This window comes from Mercenaria mercenaria, chromosome 14 (assembly GCF_021730395.1).
Source record: "Mercenaria mercenaria strain notata chromosome 14, MADL_Memer_1, whole genome shotgun sequence".
NCBI classification, from domain to species: domain Eukaryota; kingdom Metazoa; phylum Mollusca; class Bivalvia; order Venerida; family Veneridae; genus Mercenaria; species Mercenaria mercenaria.
This window is the reverse complement of record NC_069374.1, coordinates 39,320,826-39,338,035: the sequence shown is the minus strand read 5'-3', so window position 1 is coordinate 39,338,035 and position 17,210 is coordinate 39,320,826. Positions and strand designations below refer to the sequence as shown.

Here is a 17,210-nt window from a genome sequence, read left to right as displayed (position 1 = left end):
CTAAAATGATTAAGTCTAACCCCAACTCTTTTAAGACCTGGACCGGCGTGTCCAAATCAAATCGAAACTGATCCTCTCCTGCTTCAATAAAGCTGACTAGACAATCGTCCCCGCATGCTTCTTCTAGGAGAGAATGCAATGCCTCCCCGATTGTTATGCTTGTCTTCAGTGGAATAATTTTTTTCAAATCACACTTAAAACTTTTCACCGATACTTTGAAGAAAGCCTCGAGTGTCGCCATTTTGTTGTTGTTGTCTGACGTAACCTAAACGGGTTTCCTTTACAAGTTTTAAAGCTCACGTATCAAAACTATACAATCGATAAAACTTACACCAGTCCACTTTCCGCACTGTTAAAATTACACGCTGTGATATTTATTGTAGGTTAATAGACACTGTTTTATTTTCCACCACAGAAAGTAGATGCAAGCGTCGGGGGAAAATAAAAATAAAATCGCAATTTTGAATTTTATTTTTATTTGGATTTTGGAGAATTAGGACCGGCGCTCCCGTAACCCAAGTTATTACAAGGCAGTCTGAATGACAGCTAAATCCCCCGCCACTGCTATGGATAGTGAAAGGGTAAAACCTTTGATTTTAGCTGTGACCTTGACCTTGAACTGACATGGCTGACTCATGAATTTTGCACAACGTCTTGATGAGGTGATCATTTTGACCAAAGTTTCATGAAAATCCTTCAAGGGGTTTAGGAGATACAGAGCTGAAACCTTTGACCTTCAGTTGTGACCTTGACCTTGAGCTGACATGGCTGACTCATGAGTTCTTGATGGTTTGATGAAAATCCTTCAAGGGGTTAAGGAGATACAGAGTGGACACCAAATGGAAGGCTCAAACCTTCGACCCTTAGTTGTGACCTTGACCTTGAGCTGGCATGGTTGACTCATAATTTCTGCACATCGTTCTGATGAGGTAATCATTTGACCCAAGTTTTAGAAAATTCCTTCAAGGGGTTTAGGAGATATAGAGCAGACACGAAATGGAAGGCTCAAACCTTTGACCTTCAGTTGTGACCTTGATCTTGAGCCGACATGGCTGACTGATAAGTTCTGCACACGCAGACCACTCCGACCCAAGTTTGATGAAAATCCTTCAAGGGGTTTAGAAGATATAGAGTGGACACAAAATGGAAGGTTCAAACCTTTGACCCTAAGTTGTGACCTTGACCTTGAGCCAGCATGACTGACTCATGGGTTCTACACATCATCTTGATGAGGTGATCATTTGACCTAAGTTTTATAAAATTCCTTTAAGGGGTTTAAGAGATATAGAGCGGACACAAAATGGAAGGCTCAAACCTTTGACCTTGCGTTGTGACCTTGACCTTGAGCCGGCATGGCTGACTCATGGGTTCTGCACATCGTCTTGATGAGGTGATCATTTGACCCAAGTTTTATAAAATTCCTTCAAGGGGTTTAGGAGATATAGAGCGGACACAAAATGGCAGGCTCAAACCTTTGACCTTCAGTTGTGACCTTGACCTTGAACCGACAAGGCTGACTCATAGGTTCTGCACATCGTCTTGATGAGGTGATCATTTGACCCAAGTTTCATGAAAATCCTTCAAGGGGTTTAGGAGATATGGACCGGACACGATTTTGTTACGGACGGGACGGAAAGACGGAAAGACGGAAGGACGGAAGGAAGGACGGAAGGACGGAAGTACGGACGCAGACCATTCCTATAATCCCTCTACCACGGCGGGGGATTAAAAAAACTCTGGCCTAAGCCTACAACAAAGTTTAGCAGAGTGTCTCCATTTTTTCCATATATATCTAAAATAGAAAGTGTTGGTTTAAACAATATTTATTTTCCAAATATGTATGATACAATCATAGATGAATGAATAGGATTGAGGAGTAAGATAAAAGCTTATATTAAAACCTCTTTCCTGAATAGATAGTGTTGAAGTTTGTATTTATAGTTACAATGTCTATATATAGCCATTTGAATTACGCTTTGGTAATTCTCTGCTTTGCTTAAGGGCCCTCATTGAAGATTTCAAGTCTGTGTCCTACGATTACATGTAAAACAAGAGCTGTCACAGGAGACAGCGCGCTCGACTATTTCAACGCTGGATAGTGAAACTGGGCACATCTGAGGAAACTAGAGCTGTCACTGTAGTCTTTAATGACTCCAATTGTGGATGAAGATATTGCACAATAGCCTGAGTCTATGTCAAAAATATCAACTTAAAGTAATAAGAGAGGTAAAGATAAAATGTATCAAAACACTATATAAGTATATCCTAAGCAAAAATGGCATAATTCATTAAATATTGGTGCCAGAGTTATGCAGCTTGAGCCATACAGTGTGGGTGATGATGTTGAACAACTATTTTAAGTTTGAATCAAATCCATTCAGTAATAACAGAGACAGAGTGAAAGTGCATCAAAACTAACCTAAAATTCTAAGTAAAAAGGGGGAATAATTAATGAAAAATTGGTGCCAGAGTTATGCACCTTGTGTCATATGGTGTGGGTGATGATGCTGAACAACTATTTTAAGTTTGAATCAAATCCATTCAGTAATAACAGAGACAGAGTGAAAGTGCATCAAAACTTTAACCTAAAATTCTAAGTAAAAAGGGGAAATAATTCATGGAAAATTGGTCCCAGAGTTATGCACCTTGTGTCATATGATAAGGGTAATGATGTTGAACAATTGTTTAAGTTTGAATCAGATCCATTCAGTAATAACAGAGATAGAGTGAAAAAGCATAAAGCTTTAACCTGAAATTCTAAGTAAAAAGGGGAATAATTCATGAAAAAGTGTGCCAGAGTTATGCATCTTGTGTCATATGATGTGGGTGATGATGCTGAACAACTATTTTAAGTTTGAATCAAATCCATTCAGTAATAACAGAGGTAGAGTGAAAGTGCACCAAAACTTTAACCTGAAATTCTAAGTAAAAAGGGAGAATAATCCATGAAAAAATGGTGCCAGAGTTATGCACCTTGTGTCATATGATGTGGGTGATGATGTTGAACAACTATTTTAAGTTTGAATCAAATCCATTCAGTAATAACAGAGATAGAGTGAAAGTGCATCAAAACTTTAACCTGAAAATCTAAGTGAAAAGGGGGGATAATTCATGAAATATTGGCGCCAGAGTTATGGCTCTTATGTAAGATGATGTGGATGATGATGAGGAATAAGTATTTCAAGTTTGAATCAAATCCATCAAGTAATTACAGAGATAAGTTGAAAAAAGAGAAAGTGTAAAAAAACTTTAATCAAGGAAAAGACGCCGACGCTGACGGCGACGGCGACGCCGACGCCAGGGTGGGTAGGATAGCTCTCCTTATACTTCGTATAGTCGAGCTAAAACAAGAGCTGGCGTAGAACAGCAATGCTCAACTACTCAACAGCCTTGTCAATTGAATGCATACAAAAGTCGAAAAAGGGGCATAATTTTGTAAAAATGGAAAACAGGCTTATGGAACCTGCACAGTGCTTATCAGCTCATGACAGTGGACAAGTGTGTGAAGTTTCAACCCATTCCCCCTAGTGGGTACAGAAATACCAACTTACATGTAAGAATTTAACCAAAAACTGCTAAGTTGTAAAAGGGGCATAATTTTGAAAAAATGCAAAGTAGAGTTACTGAATCTTTGCACTGCATGTCATATCATGACAGTGAACAAGTGTGTGAAGTTTCAATCCTTTCCCTTAGTGGATACTGAGATACCAGCTTACATACAAAAACTTAACCAAAAACTGCTAGGTCGAAAAAGGGGAATAATTTTGAAAAAATGCAAAGTAGAGTTATGGGCTCTGCATAGTGCATGTAAGATCATGACAGTGAACAAGTGTGTGAAGTTTCAATCCATTCCAATTAGTGGATACAGAGATACCAGCTTACATACAAAAACTTAACCAAAAACTGCTAGGTCGAAAAAGGGGAATAATTTTGAAAAAATGCAAAGTAGAGTTATGGGCTCTGCATAGTGCATGTAAGATCATGACAGTGAACAAGTGTGTGAAGTTTCAATCCATTCCAATTAGTGGATACTGAGAAACCAGCTTACATACAAAAACTTAACCAAAAACTGCTTAGTCGAAAAAGGGGAATAATTTTGAAACAAGAGCTGTCACTAATGGTGACAAATGCCCCCGCAGCGCCTTGACCTTTGACCTGGTGACCTTGACCTATGACCTGGTGACCCCAAAGTCAGTAGGGGTCGTGTACTCAATAAGTACTATCAGCATGTGAAGTTTGAAGGTCCTGGGTGCAGTGGTTCGCAAGTAAAGTGCCTTCATGCAAAAAGTTAACGTTGTGACGAACGAACGGATGGACAGTTGAAAACTAATATGCCTCCCTTTGGGGGCATAAAAATGCAAAGTAGAGTTATGGGACCTGCATAGTGCATGTAAGATCATGACAGTGAACAAGTGTGTGAAGTTTCAATCCATTCCAATCAGTGGATACTGAGATACCAGCTTACATACAAAAACTTAACCAAAAACTGCTAAGTCAAACAATAGCTCCGCCAAGCGGGGCAATATACGCCCGAAGGGTTATATCAGAGGAGGATGGGAGCAAAATTTAAAGAACTTGACTGCTGAAGCCCAAGGGACAGGAAGAACAAAGGGAAGATTACCGGATATAATCGATTGACAGCTAGAAAAGCCCAACCAATTCCGATAATTGATTATGTTTTCTCAGAGTCGATAGCGGGTACGAATCTACACGGGTATGAACGAAGGTTTCTGAAGGGAAATACTGTGCGTGAGAATTTATGTTTACCTAGAAGTATCCGAAATATGGACTACCTGAATGCATAACAGATAAAAACAGAAGTATGCCGACAATCAAACGTTAGTATTTCGTTTCAGTTATCCAATGAAAATGGATTTTACATCTTACAGTTAGGCACAGCTGTTAACATGGCAGCGTCCACAGCATCAATAAAAGTTGGGCAAAAAAATTAGCGAAACTTTGATAAATCTTCGTATTTTACAACGGTATGTCCGAGGGAATTTATCTATCAAAACTGGACAATAATGCCATCAAATTTCCGTGTCCATGATGAAATTTCAGCGGAAAAAAACTTTGGTGTTCTTATGCAGTTGCAGTTGTCATTGAGTTGTCATGGGTTTTTTTCTACCAAAATTCCATTTTCCCAGTACCGCTGACCAGTGTACATATGAAAACAGATTAAACACTGATTTTTAGCTGATGATCTTTTTACCAAGCTTCATGACATTGTTATATGCCATAAAAACAAGTAGTTGGAACAAGGTGCTACTCAGTAGTGTCAGGCTATGGTAACCATTGTAATGTATTATTACCGAAAAATAACTGAATTCATTCAATGATTTGACTGAATATTTGTACAGTACGTTCCACTTACTTGCATATCGGTTAATCGCATGTCCCGGATATTCGCATACGAACTTGAAGCACCGATCGATCCCTATATAATTACCTTTAAAGTTTTTCGCATAATTGCATTGAATTTTTAATCCGTCTCGCTTAATTGCATAAAACATTTGGCTAAAAGTCCACTAATTTGGTCGCAAACAGCAATAAAAATGATCAAATGATGCCAAAAATTTACTGTGAATTACTGTAGCCGATAAGCTGTTTCATGTCCCCTAGGTGAAAATCGGTGCGTGACAAATTCATCAACGTGTGAATCACTCGGGTAAATTGGTAATTTAAATACAGTAAGTATGTACAGGTGACGTATTGTTACACTTTTATCGATCTGCACGAGAATTTAAGACCTTTTATTGTACGTTTTTGCGGAATGAATGTCGGGTAACATCCCCCACCCACCCGCGTTGAAAGCGAAAAAAACAACCTTGACGATTATCTATAATTAGTAATTATTCTGTTGATAAACAATGTAACTGGCCTTGTTTTCATCATCAATTAACACCCCTTCAAAGAGCTAAAAGAAGTTTGTTGGTATCATGACATTAGAAGTGGAGATCAAAGCTGTATAGTTTCCCCGAGATTTTCGTGGCATTACGTCATGTTTTCGCGCCATGTTGCACATCACTGTTTGATCGTACCGCCTCGGTTCTTAAGTGCTGAGAAGTAGATCTAGTGTTGTAACAATCAATAAACAAGAGCTGTCTCCATAGGATGACACATGCCCCCGATGGCACTTTAAATGAATAGTTATGGCCGATGTTCGAGTTTAGGACCTTTGACCTACGGAGCTGGGTCTTGCGCGCGACACGTCGTCTTACTGTGTCACACATTTTTGTGTAGTTATTTTAAAATCCATGCATGAATGACAAAGATAAGGACCGGACACGCCCATCAATGCACTATCATGAAAAAAGACCTTTAACATCTAAGTGTGACCTTGACCTTTGAGCTACGGACCTGGGTCTTGCGCATGACACGTCGTCTGACTGTGGTACACATTCATGCCAAGTTATTTGAAAATCCATCCATCGATGACAAAGATATGGACCGGACACGCCCATCAATGCACTATCCCTTAATGTCTAAGTGTGACCTTGACCTTTGAGACACGGACCTGGGTCTTGCGTGCGACACGTCGTCTTACTGTGGTACACATTCATGCCAAGTCATTTGAAAATCCATCCATCGATGACAAAGATATGGACCGGACACGCCCATCAATGCACTATCCCTTAATGTCTAAGTGTGACCTTGACCTTTGAGGTACGGACCTTGGTCTTGGGCGCGACACGTCGTCTTACTGTGGTACACATTCATGCCAAGTTATTTGAAAATCCATCCACCGATGACAAAGATATGGACCGGACACGCCCATCAATGCAATAACCTTTAATGTCTAAGTGTGACCTTGACCTTTGAGCTACGGACCTGGGTCTTGCGCGCGACACGTCGTCTTACTGTGGTACACATTCATGCCAAGTTATTTGAAAATCCATCCATCAATGACAAAGATATGGACTGGACACGAAAAATGCGGACAGACCGACAGACCGACAGACTGACAGACCGACAGACAGACGGTTCAAAAACTATATGCCTCCCTTCGGGGGCATAAAAAGCTTCTTTTTAATTTGTTGAAGCGAATGTGCAATATCCCGTATAAACTGACAGGTAAACGTGTCAAACTTTAATAGAGGATTTCTTACCCCTGTGACCTATTTGCCCTCAAGGAAATTACAAAATGGTTTGAGAAGAATATCTTATTATAAAGTGTCGTGTCAAAAAATACATGTACATGTACAAAGATTCATTCAAAACTTATTAAAAATACGCAACAACATTATTGTTTTTGTTTTTTAACCGCATTTTCTATGTACGTTCACGAGGTAGCGTGACAGAAATCTGTGCAAAAATCGTTTTACTTCATATTTTTAAATTGCTGCTGCCTTTTCATTATTTAAGATTTTTCTATTCTGTTTTTTGTACTTTCTGGTCAAAAGTCTGAATTTTAAGCCCATAGTTTGTATCATCTATTTACTTTTAGAAAGTAATAAGTATTTAGGATCGCGCTGTTTGAAATTTTGCAAGTAATTTTATGATAATTCGACCGTTTTTATATAATTTTGCCAATATTTCTGTTAAAACCGTTTTTAAATCGTTATAGAATTCAAACTATATTACTTCTCAATCGGTGTTGAAAATCTGAAGCGATAAAATAAAAAAAATGAATGCGTGACGCTCGTTTTTTGTATACGTGTCGATGAACAAAAGTAACGGCGTTGTAAGTTAGGCATTACGATAGGTCGCACGTGCTCGTGGAATGGAAAATTACCGGCATGGCGTTTTGATATCTGTACCATTCGCGGGTAAATTCCAGTCAGTGGTAAATAAAAAATATTGTCGTTTACAGCTTTATTTGTTTAAAACATACACAGGTATGATTAATCACTCCATTAGTGACACATTTTCTAATTAATGTTGCCGTATTGATTCAAAGTAATAACCATTGCTCCTAGAGCAGCCGAAGCATACCTAAACAGATGCCATATATGTATATTCGGATAAATGAATAGCCCGGTTATTCGCATACTGTACTTCCTTGCTGTATGCTAGATATGTTCCAGGTACAGGTATACCAGTCAATTGTCAAAAATGACAGCTATGAGTCTATGATACATGTATGCCGGATTGCAATTTATTGTGGTTTCCCTGTCTGCAATTAATTAGTGATTACTAAACAAGTTTCTGTTTACCAGGAATAATTGTAGTTCTTAATTTTTCAAAAGAACATAAGAATTTTAAGTAAAACAGTCACTTTAAAGACATAAATATCTGAATAAACAAGTATGAAAATAAATAACATTCAACGTTACATCGCATCGGTTTGCTAACCGATTCCAACCGATAACTGGTTCCATCACTAGTCAAAATACACCTAAAATTGGAGGTACCATCCTTGTTGTACCATAGAAGAGTGGTCTCGGTTTTTCCCTACGGCCAATAATAAAAAAGTTACAAAATAATCTATTTATAGTAACATAAAAGGGAAGTAATTCAATAAAAAAAAATATTGTAAGTGAACAAAAAAGGGATCTGCCAAATAAAAACAAGAGCACCGCAATGCAGAGCAATACACACAAAACAAAGTCATATGACCTTTTACCCCAAAGTGTGACCTTGACCTTAAAGCGAGCCATCCGAAACATGCGCTCTGCATATTGTCTCAATGTGGTGAACATTTGTGCCAAGTTTCTTTAAAATCCTTCAAGCAGTTCAAGAGTTACAGAGCGGACACGAAACAAAGTCATATGACCTTTGACCCCTAAGTGTGACCTTGAGGGGAGCCATCCGAAACATGCGCTGTGCACGTCGTCTCGATGTGGTGAACATTTGTGCCAAGTGTCTTTGAAATCCTTCAAGGGGTTCAAGTGTTACAGAGTAGACACGAAATTGCTAACGGACGGACAGACGGACGCACGCACGGATGGACACCGGCGTCATAACATAATACATCCCTTCGGGCCAGGGCTTCGGAAATTTGCCGGTTTGTCGGTTTTGGACCGATTTTTGACTTTTCGGACCGATTCGTGAAGTGAAAAAACGAAAAAAATCGGTCCCATAAAAATGGAGAAAAATATAAATTTCGGTCTGATATCTCAATACACGATCACCTGCCAAGCAGGAAATTGTTGGTCGCACCCTCAGATAATCAATAACGTGTCAAACGGTCCGATTGTCACCTTGATAATCGGTCCGTAATTAGCATATGACGCAATCAGTGCTCGCGCGGCACATCCGTTAATGTTTGCAGACAGCCGACTGCAGTTTATTAAACACTTTTTTGACTGGTTTCCAAATGTTTCTGACTGGATCCAAATCATTTCGACGGGGATCCACTTCTTTTATTTAGAATCCGACGGATGGTTTATTTCAAAAGGCTATGTTTGATCACGGTAAAAAACAAATGGTCACCGCATTTAATCAAAGAGCTATAATTGTGCATTATAGGTCTTGATTTAATGAGACATCAGACGGAAAACCGATAAAAACAATTTTTATAATTAATGGATTTGAAAAAATTACATGATTCATTTGTTGGGGCTCCAGTTGAAACAAGTGCAGAAAATCGTCTTTGCAACCCGACTGTACAAAAAAGAAAAAGAAAAAAAATGGACTGGCAAACACGAATGATAAGGAAAACCTGAGCGGCGCTGTTTATCAAATCGGTCTTTTAAAAAACGTTTCAAATTGAAATTTTGTTTACATCAGAAGAGAACATATAACTTTATAAAATGTAGTTGCTTACTGAAGTACAACGTAAGTAAGATGAAATATCCGTGGCCAACCCGCGTGACCTTTTGGTACTGTTCATGCGGGAAGTTCACATAACGTACACATTCGGTCCGCGGGAGAGTATTCTTAAAGTACTGAGACTGTGTAGCAGAGAATATGTGTCGTGTAATTCACTTTGACGCATTGTATTTTATAGAATTCCGTCAAAGAATGAGGAAACATCACAAAGTATATGCCGTGTATACGGTACCTAAGTCACGTGCGTTGGCTTTTAGACTAGTTACGCACGCGGTGTCAGTGCCGCAACAATTGTATCCTTGCAAGTATTTTCTCGAAAAAAACATCGAAATTTAAACAAAGTAACGATCACACATGACGCTGAATAACTGTCTTCATTGTATGGTAACTCGCGGTGACCGGTAACTCAGTTTTAATGCATGACATGCTTATTTCTTTACTCTATCACGTTTTACAAAATATGTAATATTGGGAATGCGGTGGGTGGGGTAGCGCCGATGTCAGGATTTTCATTTCGGACCGATTGAGTTATCAAAATTTCCGGAGCCCTGCTTCGGGCGTATAAAAAGGGGCATAATTTTGAAAAAATGCAAAGTAGAGTTATGGGACCTGTGCAGTGCATGTCAGATCATGACAGTGAACAAGTGTATGAAGTTTCAATCAATTCCCATTAGTGGATACTGAGATACCAGCTTACATACAAAACTTTAACCAAAAGCTTCTAAGTCGAAAAAGGGGCATAATTTTGTAAAAAAAAAATAAACAAGAGGGCCATGATGGCCCTATATCGCTCACCTGTTATCATTGCACTTGAGGACAAGAAGGTCCTCAGAAAAAATATCTAAATCCAACGGACAGGAACAACAAAGGGAAGAAATTTAACCAAAAAGAAAAAAAAAATTCTTACAAGGTACAGATATGTCAAAATACACCTGAAAATTGGAGGTATCATCCATGTTGTACCACAGAAAAGTGGTCTCGGTTTTTCCCTACGGCCAATAATAAAAAAGTTACTAAAAATAAGCTATTTATAGTAACGTAAAAGGGAAGTAATTAAAAAAAAATATTGTAAGTGAACAAAAGAAGGATCTGCCAAATAAATCTGTTGACATAAATTAAATTTCAGATCAGTATCTTCATTAGTTACGGAGATATACCCATTTTAATTTGAAATAAAGGGAGGTAATTTGACATAAAATCAGTCCATAGTTATCTACCCTCATTGGCTCAGTCCAACTAATGACAATAATGAAATTTCAAATAAGTCCTATAAGTACTTACTGATATAAATCCATTTTGATTACAATCAGGGGAGATAATCAGATATAAAATAACTGGAACCTACGAATGGATCTGATTTGTCATGGAATCCAAGATTTATTGTTGTTGAAGAAATTTTGGAAGTTTGTATCAAATAAAACCATAAACGAAGTCTCTATATGGCTGCAAAAGCCAAAATAGCCAATTTTGGACCTTTAAGAGGCCATAACTCTGGAACCCATGATGGAATCTGGCCAGTTCAAGAAAGGAACTAAGATCTTGTGGTGATACAAGTTTTGTGCAAGTTTGGTTAAAATCAAATCATAAATGAAGCTGCTATTGTGCAGACAAGGTCAAAATAGCTGATTTTGGCCCTTTCAGGGGCCATAACTCTGGAACCTATAATGGGATCTGGCCAGTTCAAGAAAGGAATCGAGATCTTATGGTGATACAAGTTGTGTGCAAGTTTGGTTAAAATAAAATCATAAATGAAACCACTATTGTGCAGACAAGAAATTGTTGACGCACGGACGCACGAGACGCACGGACTGACGATGGACGACGGACGAAGGGTGATCACAAAAGCTCACCTTGTCACTATGTGACAGGTGAGCTAAAAATAGAGTTATGGAACCTGTGCAATGTAAGTCAGTTTATCACAGTGAACAAGTGTGTGAAGTTTCAATTCATTCCCGTTAGTGGTTACTGAGATACCAGCTTACATACAAAACCTTAACCAAATCGGGACGCCAACGCATGGGTGAGTCCAATAGCTCTACTATTCTTTGAATAGTCGAGCTAATGATGAAAATGACAGCCATTTCATTAAATGAATATTATTCAAATGGCTGTATCTTTTTTCCCTCAGTTTTAATGTTTTACCAAGCACTGTAACTGAGATGTCTAATATATTGCACATTTGCTTTTATATGTTTAAACAAACTTCACAATTCTAACTCAAACATGTTTCTTTTTGTTTCAAATACAATGACAAATGAAGGTCATGATGAGCCTCCATCAACTGATGAAAATGGGTACATGATGGAGGACTTGTACACAATGCTATAACCAAATATCTAGGCTTTAGACCTCGAGGTTTCACCAAAATCGCAAAGCCCAAGTAGACAAGTGACCCGTGGGTGGGGTCAATTTGACCACAGCATAATGATTTGAGCAAACTTGGTAAAGGACCACTATATAAGTGAACCCTGGGGTGGGGCCAATTCTAACCCCATTGGTTTTATGTACAGGTCCATTACACAATGCTCCAAGTCAAAGATTTAAGTACTGGGCTTTGCAGTTTTAGAGCAGAGGATCTTGAAAGCTTTTCTTATATAAGTCAATTTTGACCCCAGAGGTGTAATAATTTGAATAAATTTCATGAAGGACCACTAGACAATGCTACAAGTGAAGTATCTAAGCTCTGGACTTTGAGATTTTGGTAAAGAAGATTGTCTTTTTGGCTGCCATAGCAACCAGAATTCTGTATGGAATGATTTTTTTAACACTGGTAGATGACCATGCAAGGAACATTCATGCCAAATTTCATAAACTTCCATCAAACAGTTTCAGAAGAGATATTGTTTGAAGAAAAGTGTAGACGGATGGACAACGGACTGTGAGGGATCAAAATACCTCACCATGTTCAGCTGAGCTAATTATTCAGAAAAACAAGTTTTCAATAAAGCTATATTAAATTTGTAATGGTAAACATAACAGTCACTTTATTTAATCAGCTGACTAATGGGAGCTAATGGGTAGCTCTTCTGTAAAACAATAAATATAAATCTTACACAGAGTCCTGTGATGGAATCAGAATGAGCTGTTTCAGAACAAACATTAACTTTGGCATTGATGTCCCATAATTCCAGCTTACCTCCATCTGCATAAATTGAGAAAAACAAGCAAATTTGTAAATTTGGTATCCCCCATCAAATAAAAAATAAGTTTTGTTTCAGAAAAGATATATAATTCCAAGAATGACTTTAAAAACTGAGGTATTGTGAAGATGCACAAAACAAGAGTTGTCTAATGACAGCGTGCTTGACTATTTGAAGCCCTTCCATCATATCAAACACTTGCTTACTTACGCTTTAGCAAAGTTTTCTAAGTTGAAAAAGGGGCATCATTTTAATGAAATAAAAGCTAGAGTTATGCAAGTTACCCTGTGAGGTCATCTCAAGATACTGAAGACATGCGTGAGGTTTAAAAGCAGTCTGTCATGTGTGAAGTTTAAAAGCAGTTTGTTTACCTAGTTTCTGACAACCCTGATTACATGCAAAACTTTTACTTGAATTTCTAAGTTAAAAAGTAGCATAATTTTGACAAAATAAAAGCTAGAGCAAAAGAATTGTGTGAAGTTTGAAAGTGCCAGACTGTCACAAAATACGCCCGTCTAAATATTCAGCTACGTATCATAAAAAGATTTCGAGTAATTCAAGGGCCAAAATCCAAGAGTGCCTGGAGCGATATGGCTGGTTATGAAACTTGGCCAAGATATTATGCCCACAAACATTGTCAGCAAGTCCGGTGAAGATCTGATGAAAACTGTTCGACTAAGAGGGTGAACAAGGCTAAATTAGCAGATTTTGAGTAATTCAAGGGCCATAATCCAAGAGTGCTTTGGGCGATTTGGATGGTATCGAACTTGGCAGAGATACTATGCCCACAAACATTGTCAGCAAGTTTAATGAAGATCGGATGAAAACTGTTTGACTTAGAGATTGAACAAGGCTAAATTTGCAGTTTTTTCGAGTAATTCAAGGGCAATAACTCAAAAGTGCTTCGGACGATTTGGCTGGTTATCGAATTTGGCTGAGATATTATGCCCACAAACATTATTAGCAAGTTTGGTGAATATCAGATGAAAACTGTTCGACTTAGAGAGCGGACAAGGCTAAATTTGCAGTTTCGAGTAATTCAAGGGCCAAAATCCAAGAGTGCTTGGAGCGATTTGGCTGGTTATTGAACTTGGCTGAGATATTATGCCCACAAACATTGTCAGCAAGTTTGGTGAAGATCGGATGAAAACTGTTTGACTTAGAGAGCGGACATGCTTTTGGGCATTTCTGCCCACCGGTCAATAGGGTTCATGTACACATCAAGACCAACATACCTATGAAGTTTCAAGGTCCTAGGTGATATCCAGCTATCATGCAGAAACCATTTTCAAATGTTCAGGTTAGTATGACATTGACCTTTGACCCAGTGACCTTGAAATCAAAAAGGGTCATGTACACATCAAGACCAACACGTGGACGGATAGCTCAGTGGTTTGCACACTGGCCTTCCAATCCTGAGGTCGGGAGTTCGATCCCCGGCAGCTACTCGGGAATTTTCAGAAACGCTGTTCAGTGTTTCCCACCCAACTAGAGGTGTACTGGTCAGGTACCCAGGCAATCCTCGCGTGTATCAGTGCTATACACTGGGCACGTTAAAGAACCAGGCTGTCTATTCGAAACGAGCTAGGCTAAGTTAGCCGGACAAGCCTGTATCTGATTTCTGATCTCTCTGTCGTGGGGGCTTTGTCTCACTCTGTCCCTCTGGTCAGATCGCGCTGTGTCTGTACTAGTAGAGGATGAATTATGCGCCCTGTGTGGCTGCATTTGAACTATGTAAAGCGCCTTTGAACGTGAAATTGATCATGGAAAGGGCGCTATATAAATCTGGTATAATAATAATAATACCTGTGGAGTTTCAATGTCCTAGGTGAAATATTTGTCCAGATATTGAATGAACAGAAAGGTTAACATGAGACTCAATATTCCATCCATCCATCCATCCGCCTGGACAGACCTAATCTACAAGCCGGATTTTTCTTCGATTTTTCTGGTTTAGGAGATGTTGTTTAAAGGAAATGTGGACGGATGGATGGACAGACGGATGCCGGCCGGACGATGGACGGTGAAAGATCACAATAGCTCACCCTGAGCCTTTGCCTCAGGTGAGCTAATGATAAAAGAGTAGTGCATGCTAGCTATGTCAAGGGAACGACTTACTAACTCGTGGAAACGAGTTAACTATGTCGCGGGAACAACTTGCTTTCTCGTTCCCACAACATAGTAAGTCATTCCCACAACATAGCTAACTTGTTACCACGACATAGCTATCTCGTTCCCACAAGTTAGTCGGCCAATTAAATTGTTTGTTATATTTATTATACCTGTGATCATCCTTCGAATCACTTCGGAGGGAACCTCTTCTCACCATGAAATCTTCAAGTCGTCTTTCATCATGGCGACTTTATTACAAAGAGAAGTAACTTATCATTTATAGCAAATAAATATAAATTATGCATGTCACGCAAAATTTATTTGGCTGACTAACTCGTGGGAACGAGATAGCTATGTCGTGGTAACAACTTACTATGTCGTGCGAACAAGACAGTAAGTCGTTCTCACAACATAGCTAACTCGTTCCAACGAGTTACTTAGTCGTTCCCTCGATATAGCTAGCATGCACTACTCTTTTTTTAATTGTACTATTCTTTTTTTTATTACACTACTCTTTTTTTATTCCGCTACTCTTTTTATTTCAATGCAATACTTTTTTTAAAATTGCACTTCTCTTTTTTTTATGTCGTTCCCATGAGTTAGTAACTCGTTACCACAATATACGAAGTCGTTCCCTCGAATTAGTATCTCATGGGAACAACATCGCTCACCTGTGTAACACACCATAACACTGTAAACATATTTTACCAAGTGATTTCATGGAGACAAATATTCTGACCAATTTTCATTAAGATTGGACCAAAAAACGTGGCCTCTTGAGTGTAAACAAGCATTTTCTTTGATTTGACCTAGTCACCTAGTTTTTTAACCCAAATGACCCAGATTAGAACTTTTCGAAAATTTCATGAAAACAAACATTCTGACAAAGTTTCGGGAAGATTGGAGCAAACAAGAGCTGTCTCCATAGGATGACACATGCCCCCGATGGCACTTTGAATGAATAGTTATGGCCGATGTTAGAGTTTAGGACCTTTGACCTACGGACCTGGGTCTTGCGCGCGACACGTCGTCTTACTGTGTCACACATTCATGCGTAGTTATTTTAAAATCCATGCATGAATGACAATGATATGGACCGGACACGCCCATCAATGCACTATCATGAAAAATGACCTTTAACGTCTAAGTGTGACCTTGACCTTTGAGCTACGGACCTGGGTCTTGCGTGCGACATGTCGTCTTACTGTGGTACACATTCATGCCAAGTTATTTGAAAATCCATCCATCGATGACAAAGATATGGACCGGACACGCCCATCAATGCACTATCCTTTAACGTCTAAGTGTGACCTTGACCTTTAAGCTACGGACCTGGGTCTTTTGCGCGACACGTCTTCTTACTGTGGTACACATTCATGCCAAGTAATTTGAAAATCCATCCATCGATGACAAAGATATGGACCGGACACCCCCATCAATGCACTATCCTTTATGTCTAAGTGTGACCTTGACCTTTGAGCTACGGGCCTGGGTCTTGCGCGCGACAAGTCGTCTTACTGTGGTACACATTCATGCCAAGTTATTTGAAAATCAATCCATCGATGACAAAGATATGGACCGGACACGAAAATTGCGGACAGACTGACAGACAGACAGACAGACCGACAGACGGTTCAAAAACTATATGCCTCCCTTCGGGGGCATAAAAAGTGGCCTCTTGAGTGTATACAAGCTTTTCCTATGATTTGACCTAGTGACCTAGTTTTTGACCCCGTGTGACCCAGATTTGAAATCGTTTTAGACTTCATGATAACAAACATTCTGACCAAAATTTATGAACATAGAATCAAAAACGTACCCCCTACGGTGTAAACAAGCTTATTCTTTGATTTGAACTGGTGACCTAGTTTTTGACCCCACATGACCCAGATAAAAATTCTTTTGACATTTCATGCAGGAAAACATTCTGACCAAGTTTCATGCACATCAAATAAACACGAGTGATAACAAGCTTTTCTTTTTGATTTGACTGGGTGACCTAGTTTTTGACCCCGTTTCAAATTTGGCCTAGAGATCATCAAGATAAACATTCTGACCAAGTTTCATGAAGACAGGGTCATAAATGTGGCCTCTAGGTTGTTAACAAGCTTTTCCTTTGACTTGGCCTGATGACCTAGTTTTTGACCCGACATGACCCAGTTTCGATCCTCAAGAGATCATCAAGATAATCATTCTGTGCAAGTTCGTATCAAATCAAAGCATAAATGAAACCTCTATATGACT

General features: G+C 39.0%; 1 protein-coding gene across 3 annotated transcripts in view; it reads right to left on the bottom strand.

Annotated features, from left to right (window-relative positions):
• The window catches only part of LOC123527419 (uncharacterized), a 176,033-nt gene that overhangs the window by 73,319 nt on the left and 85,504 nt on the right, over nt 1–17,210 (bottom strand). For all 3 annotated transcript variants that reach the window (XM_045306860.2, XM_053523311.1, XM_045306859.2), the window contains exon 8: nt 12,768–12,856. In XM_045306860.2, coding sequence (XP_045162795.2) covers nt 12,768–12,856 — 89 coding nt within the window. The remainder of the gene's footprint in view (nt 1–12,767; nt 12,857–17,210) is intronic.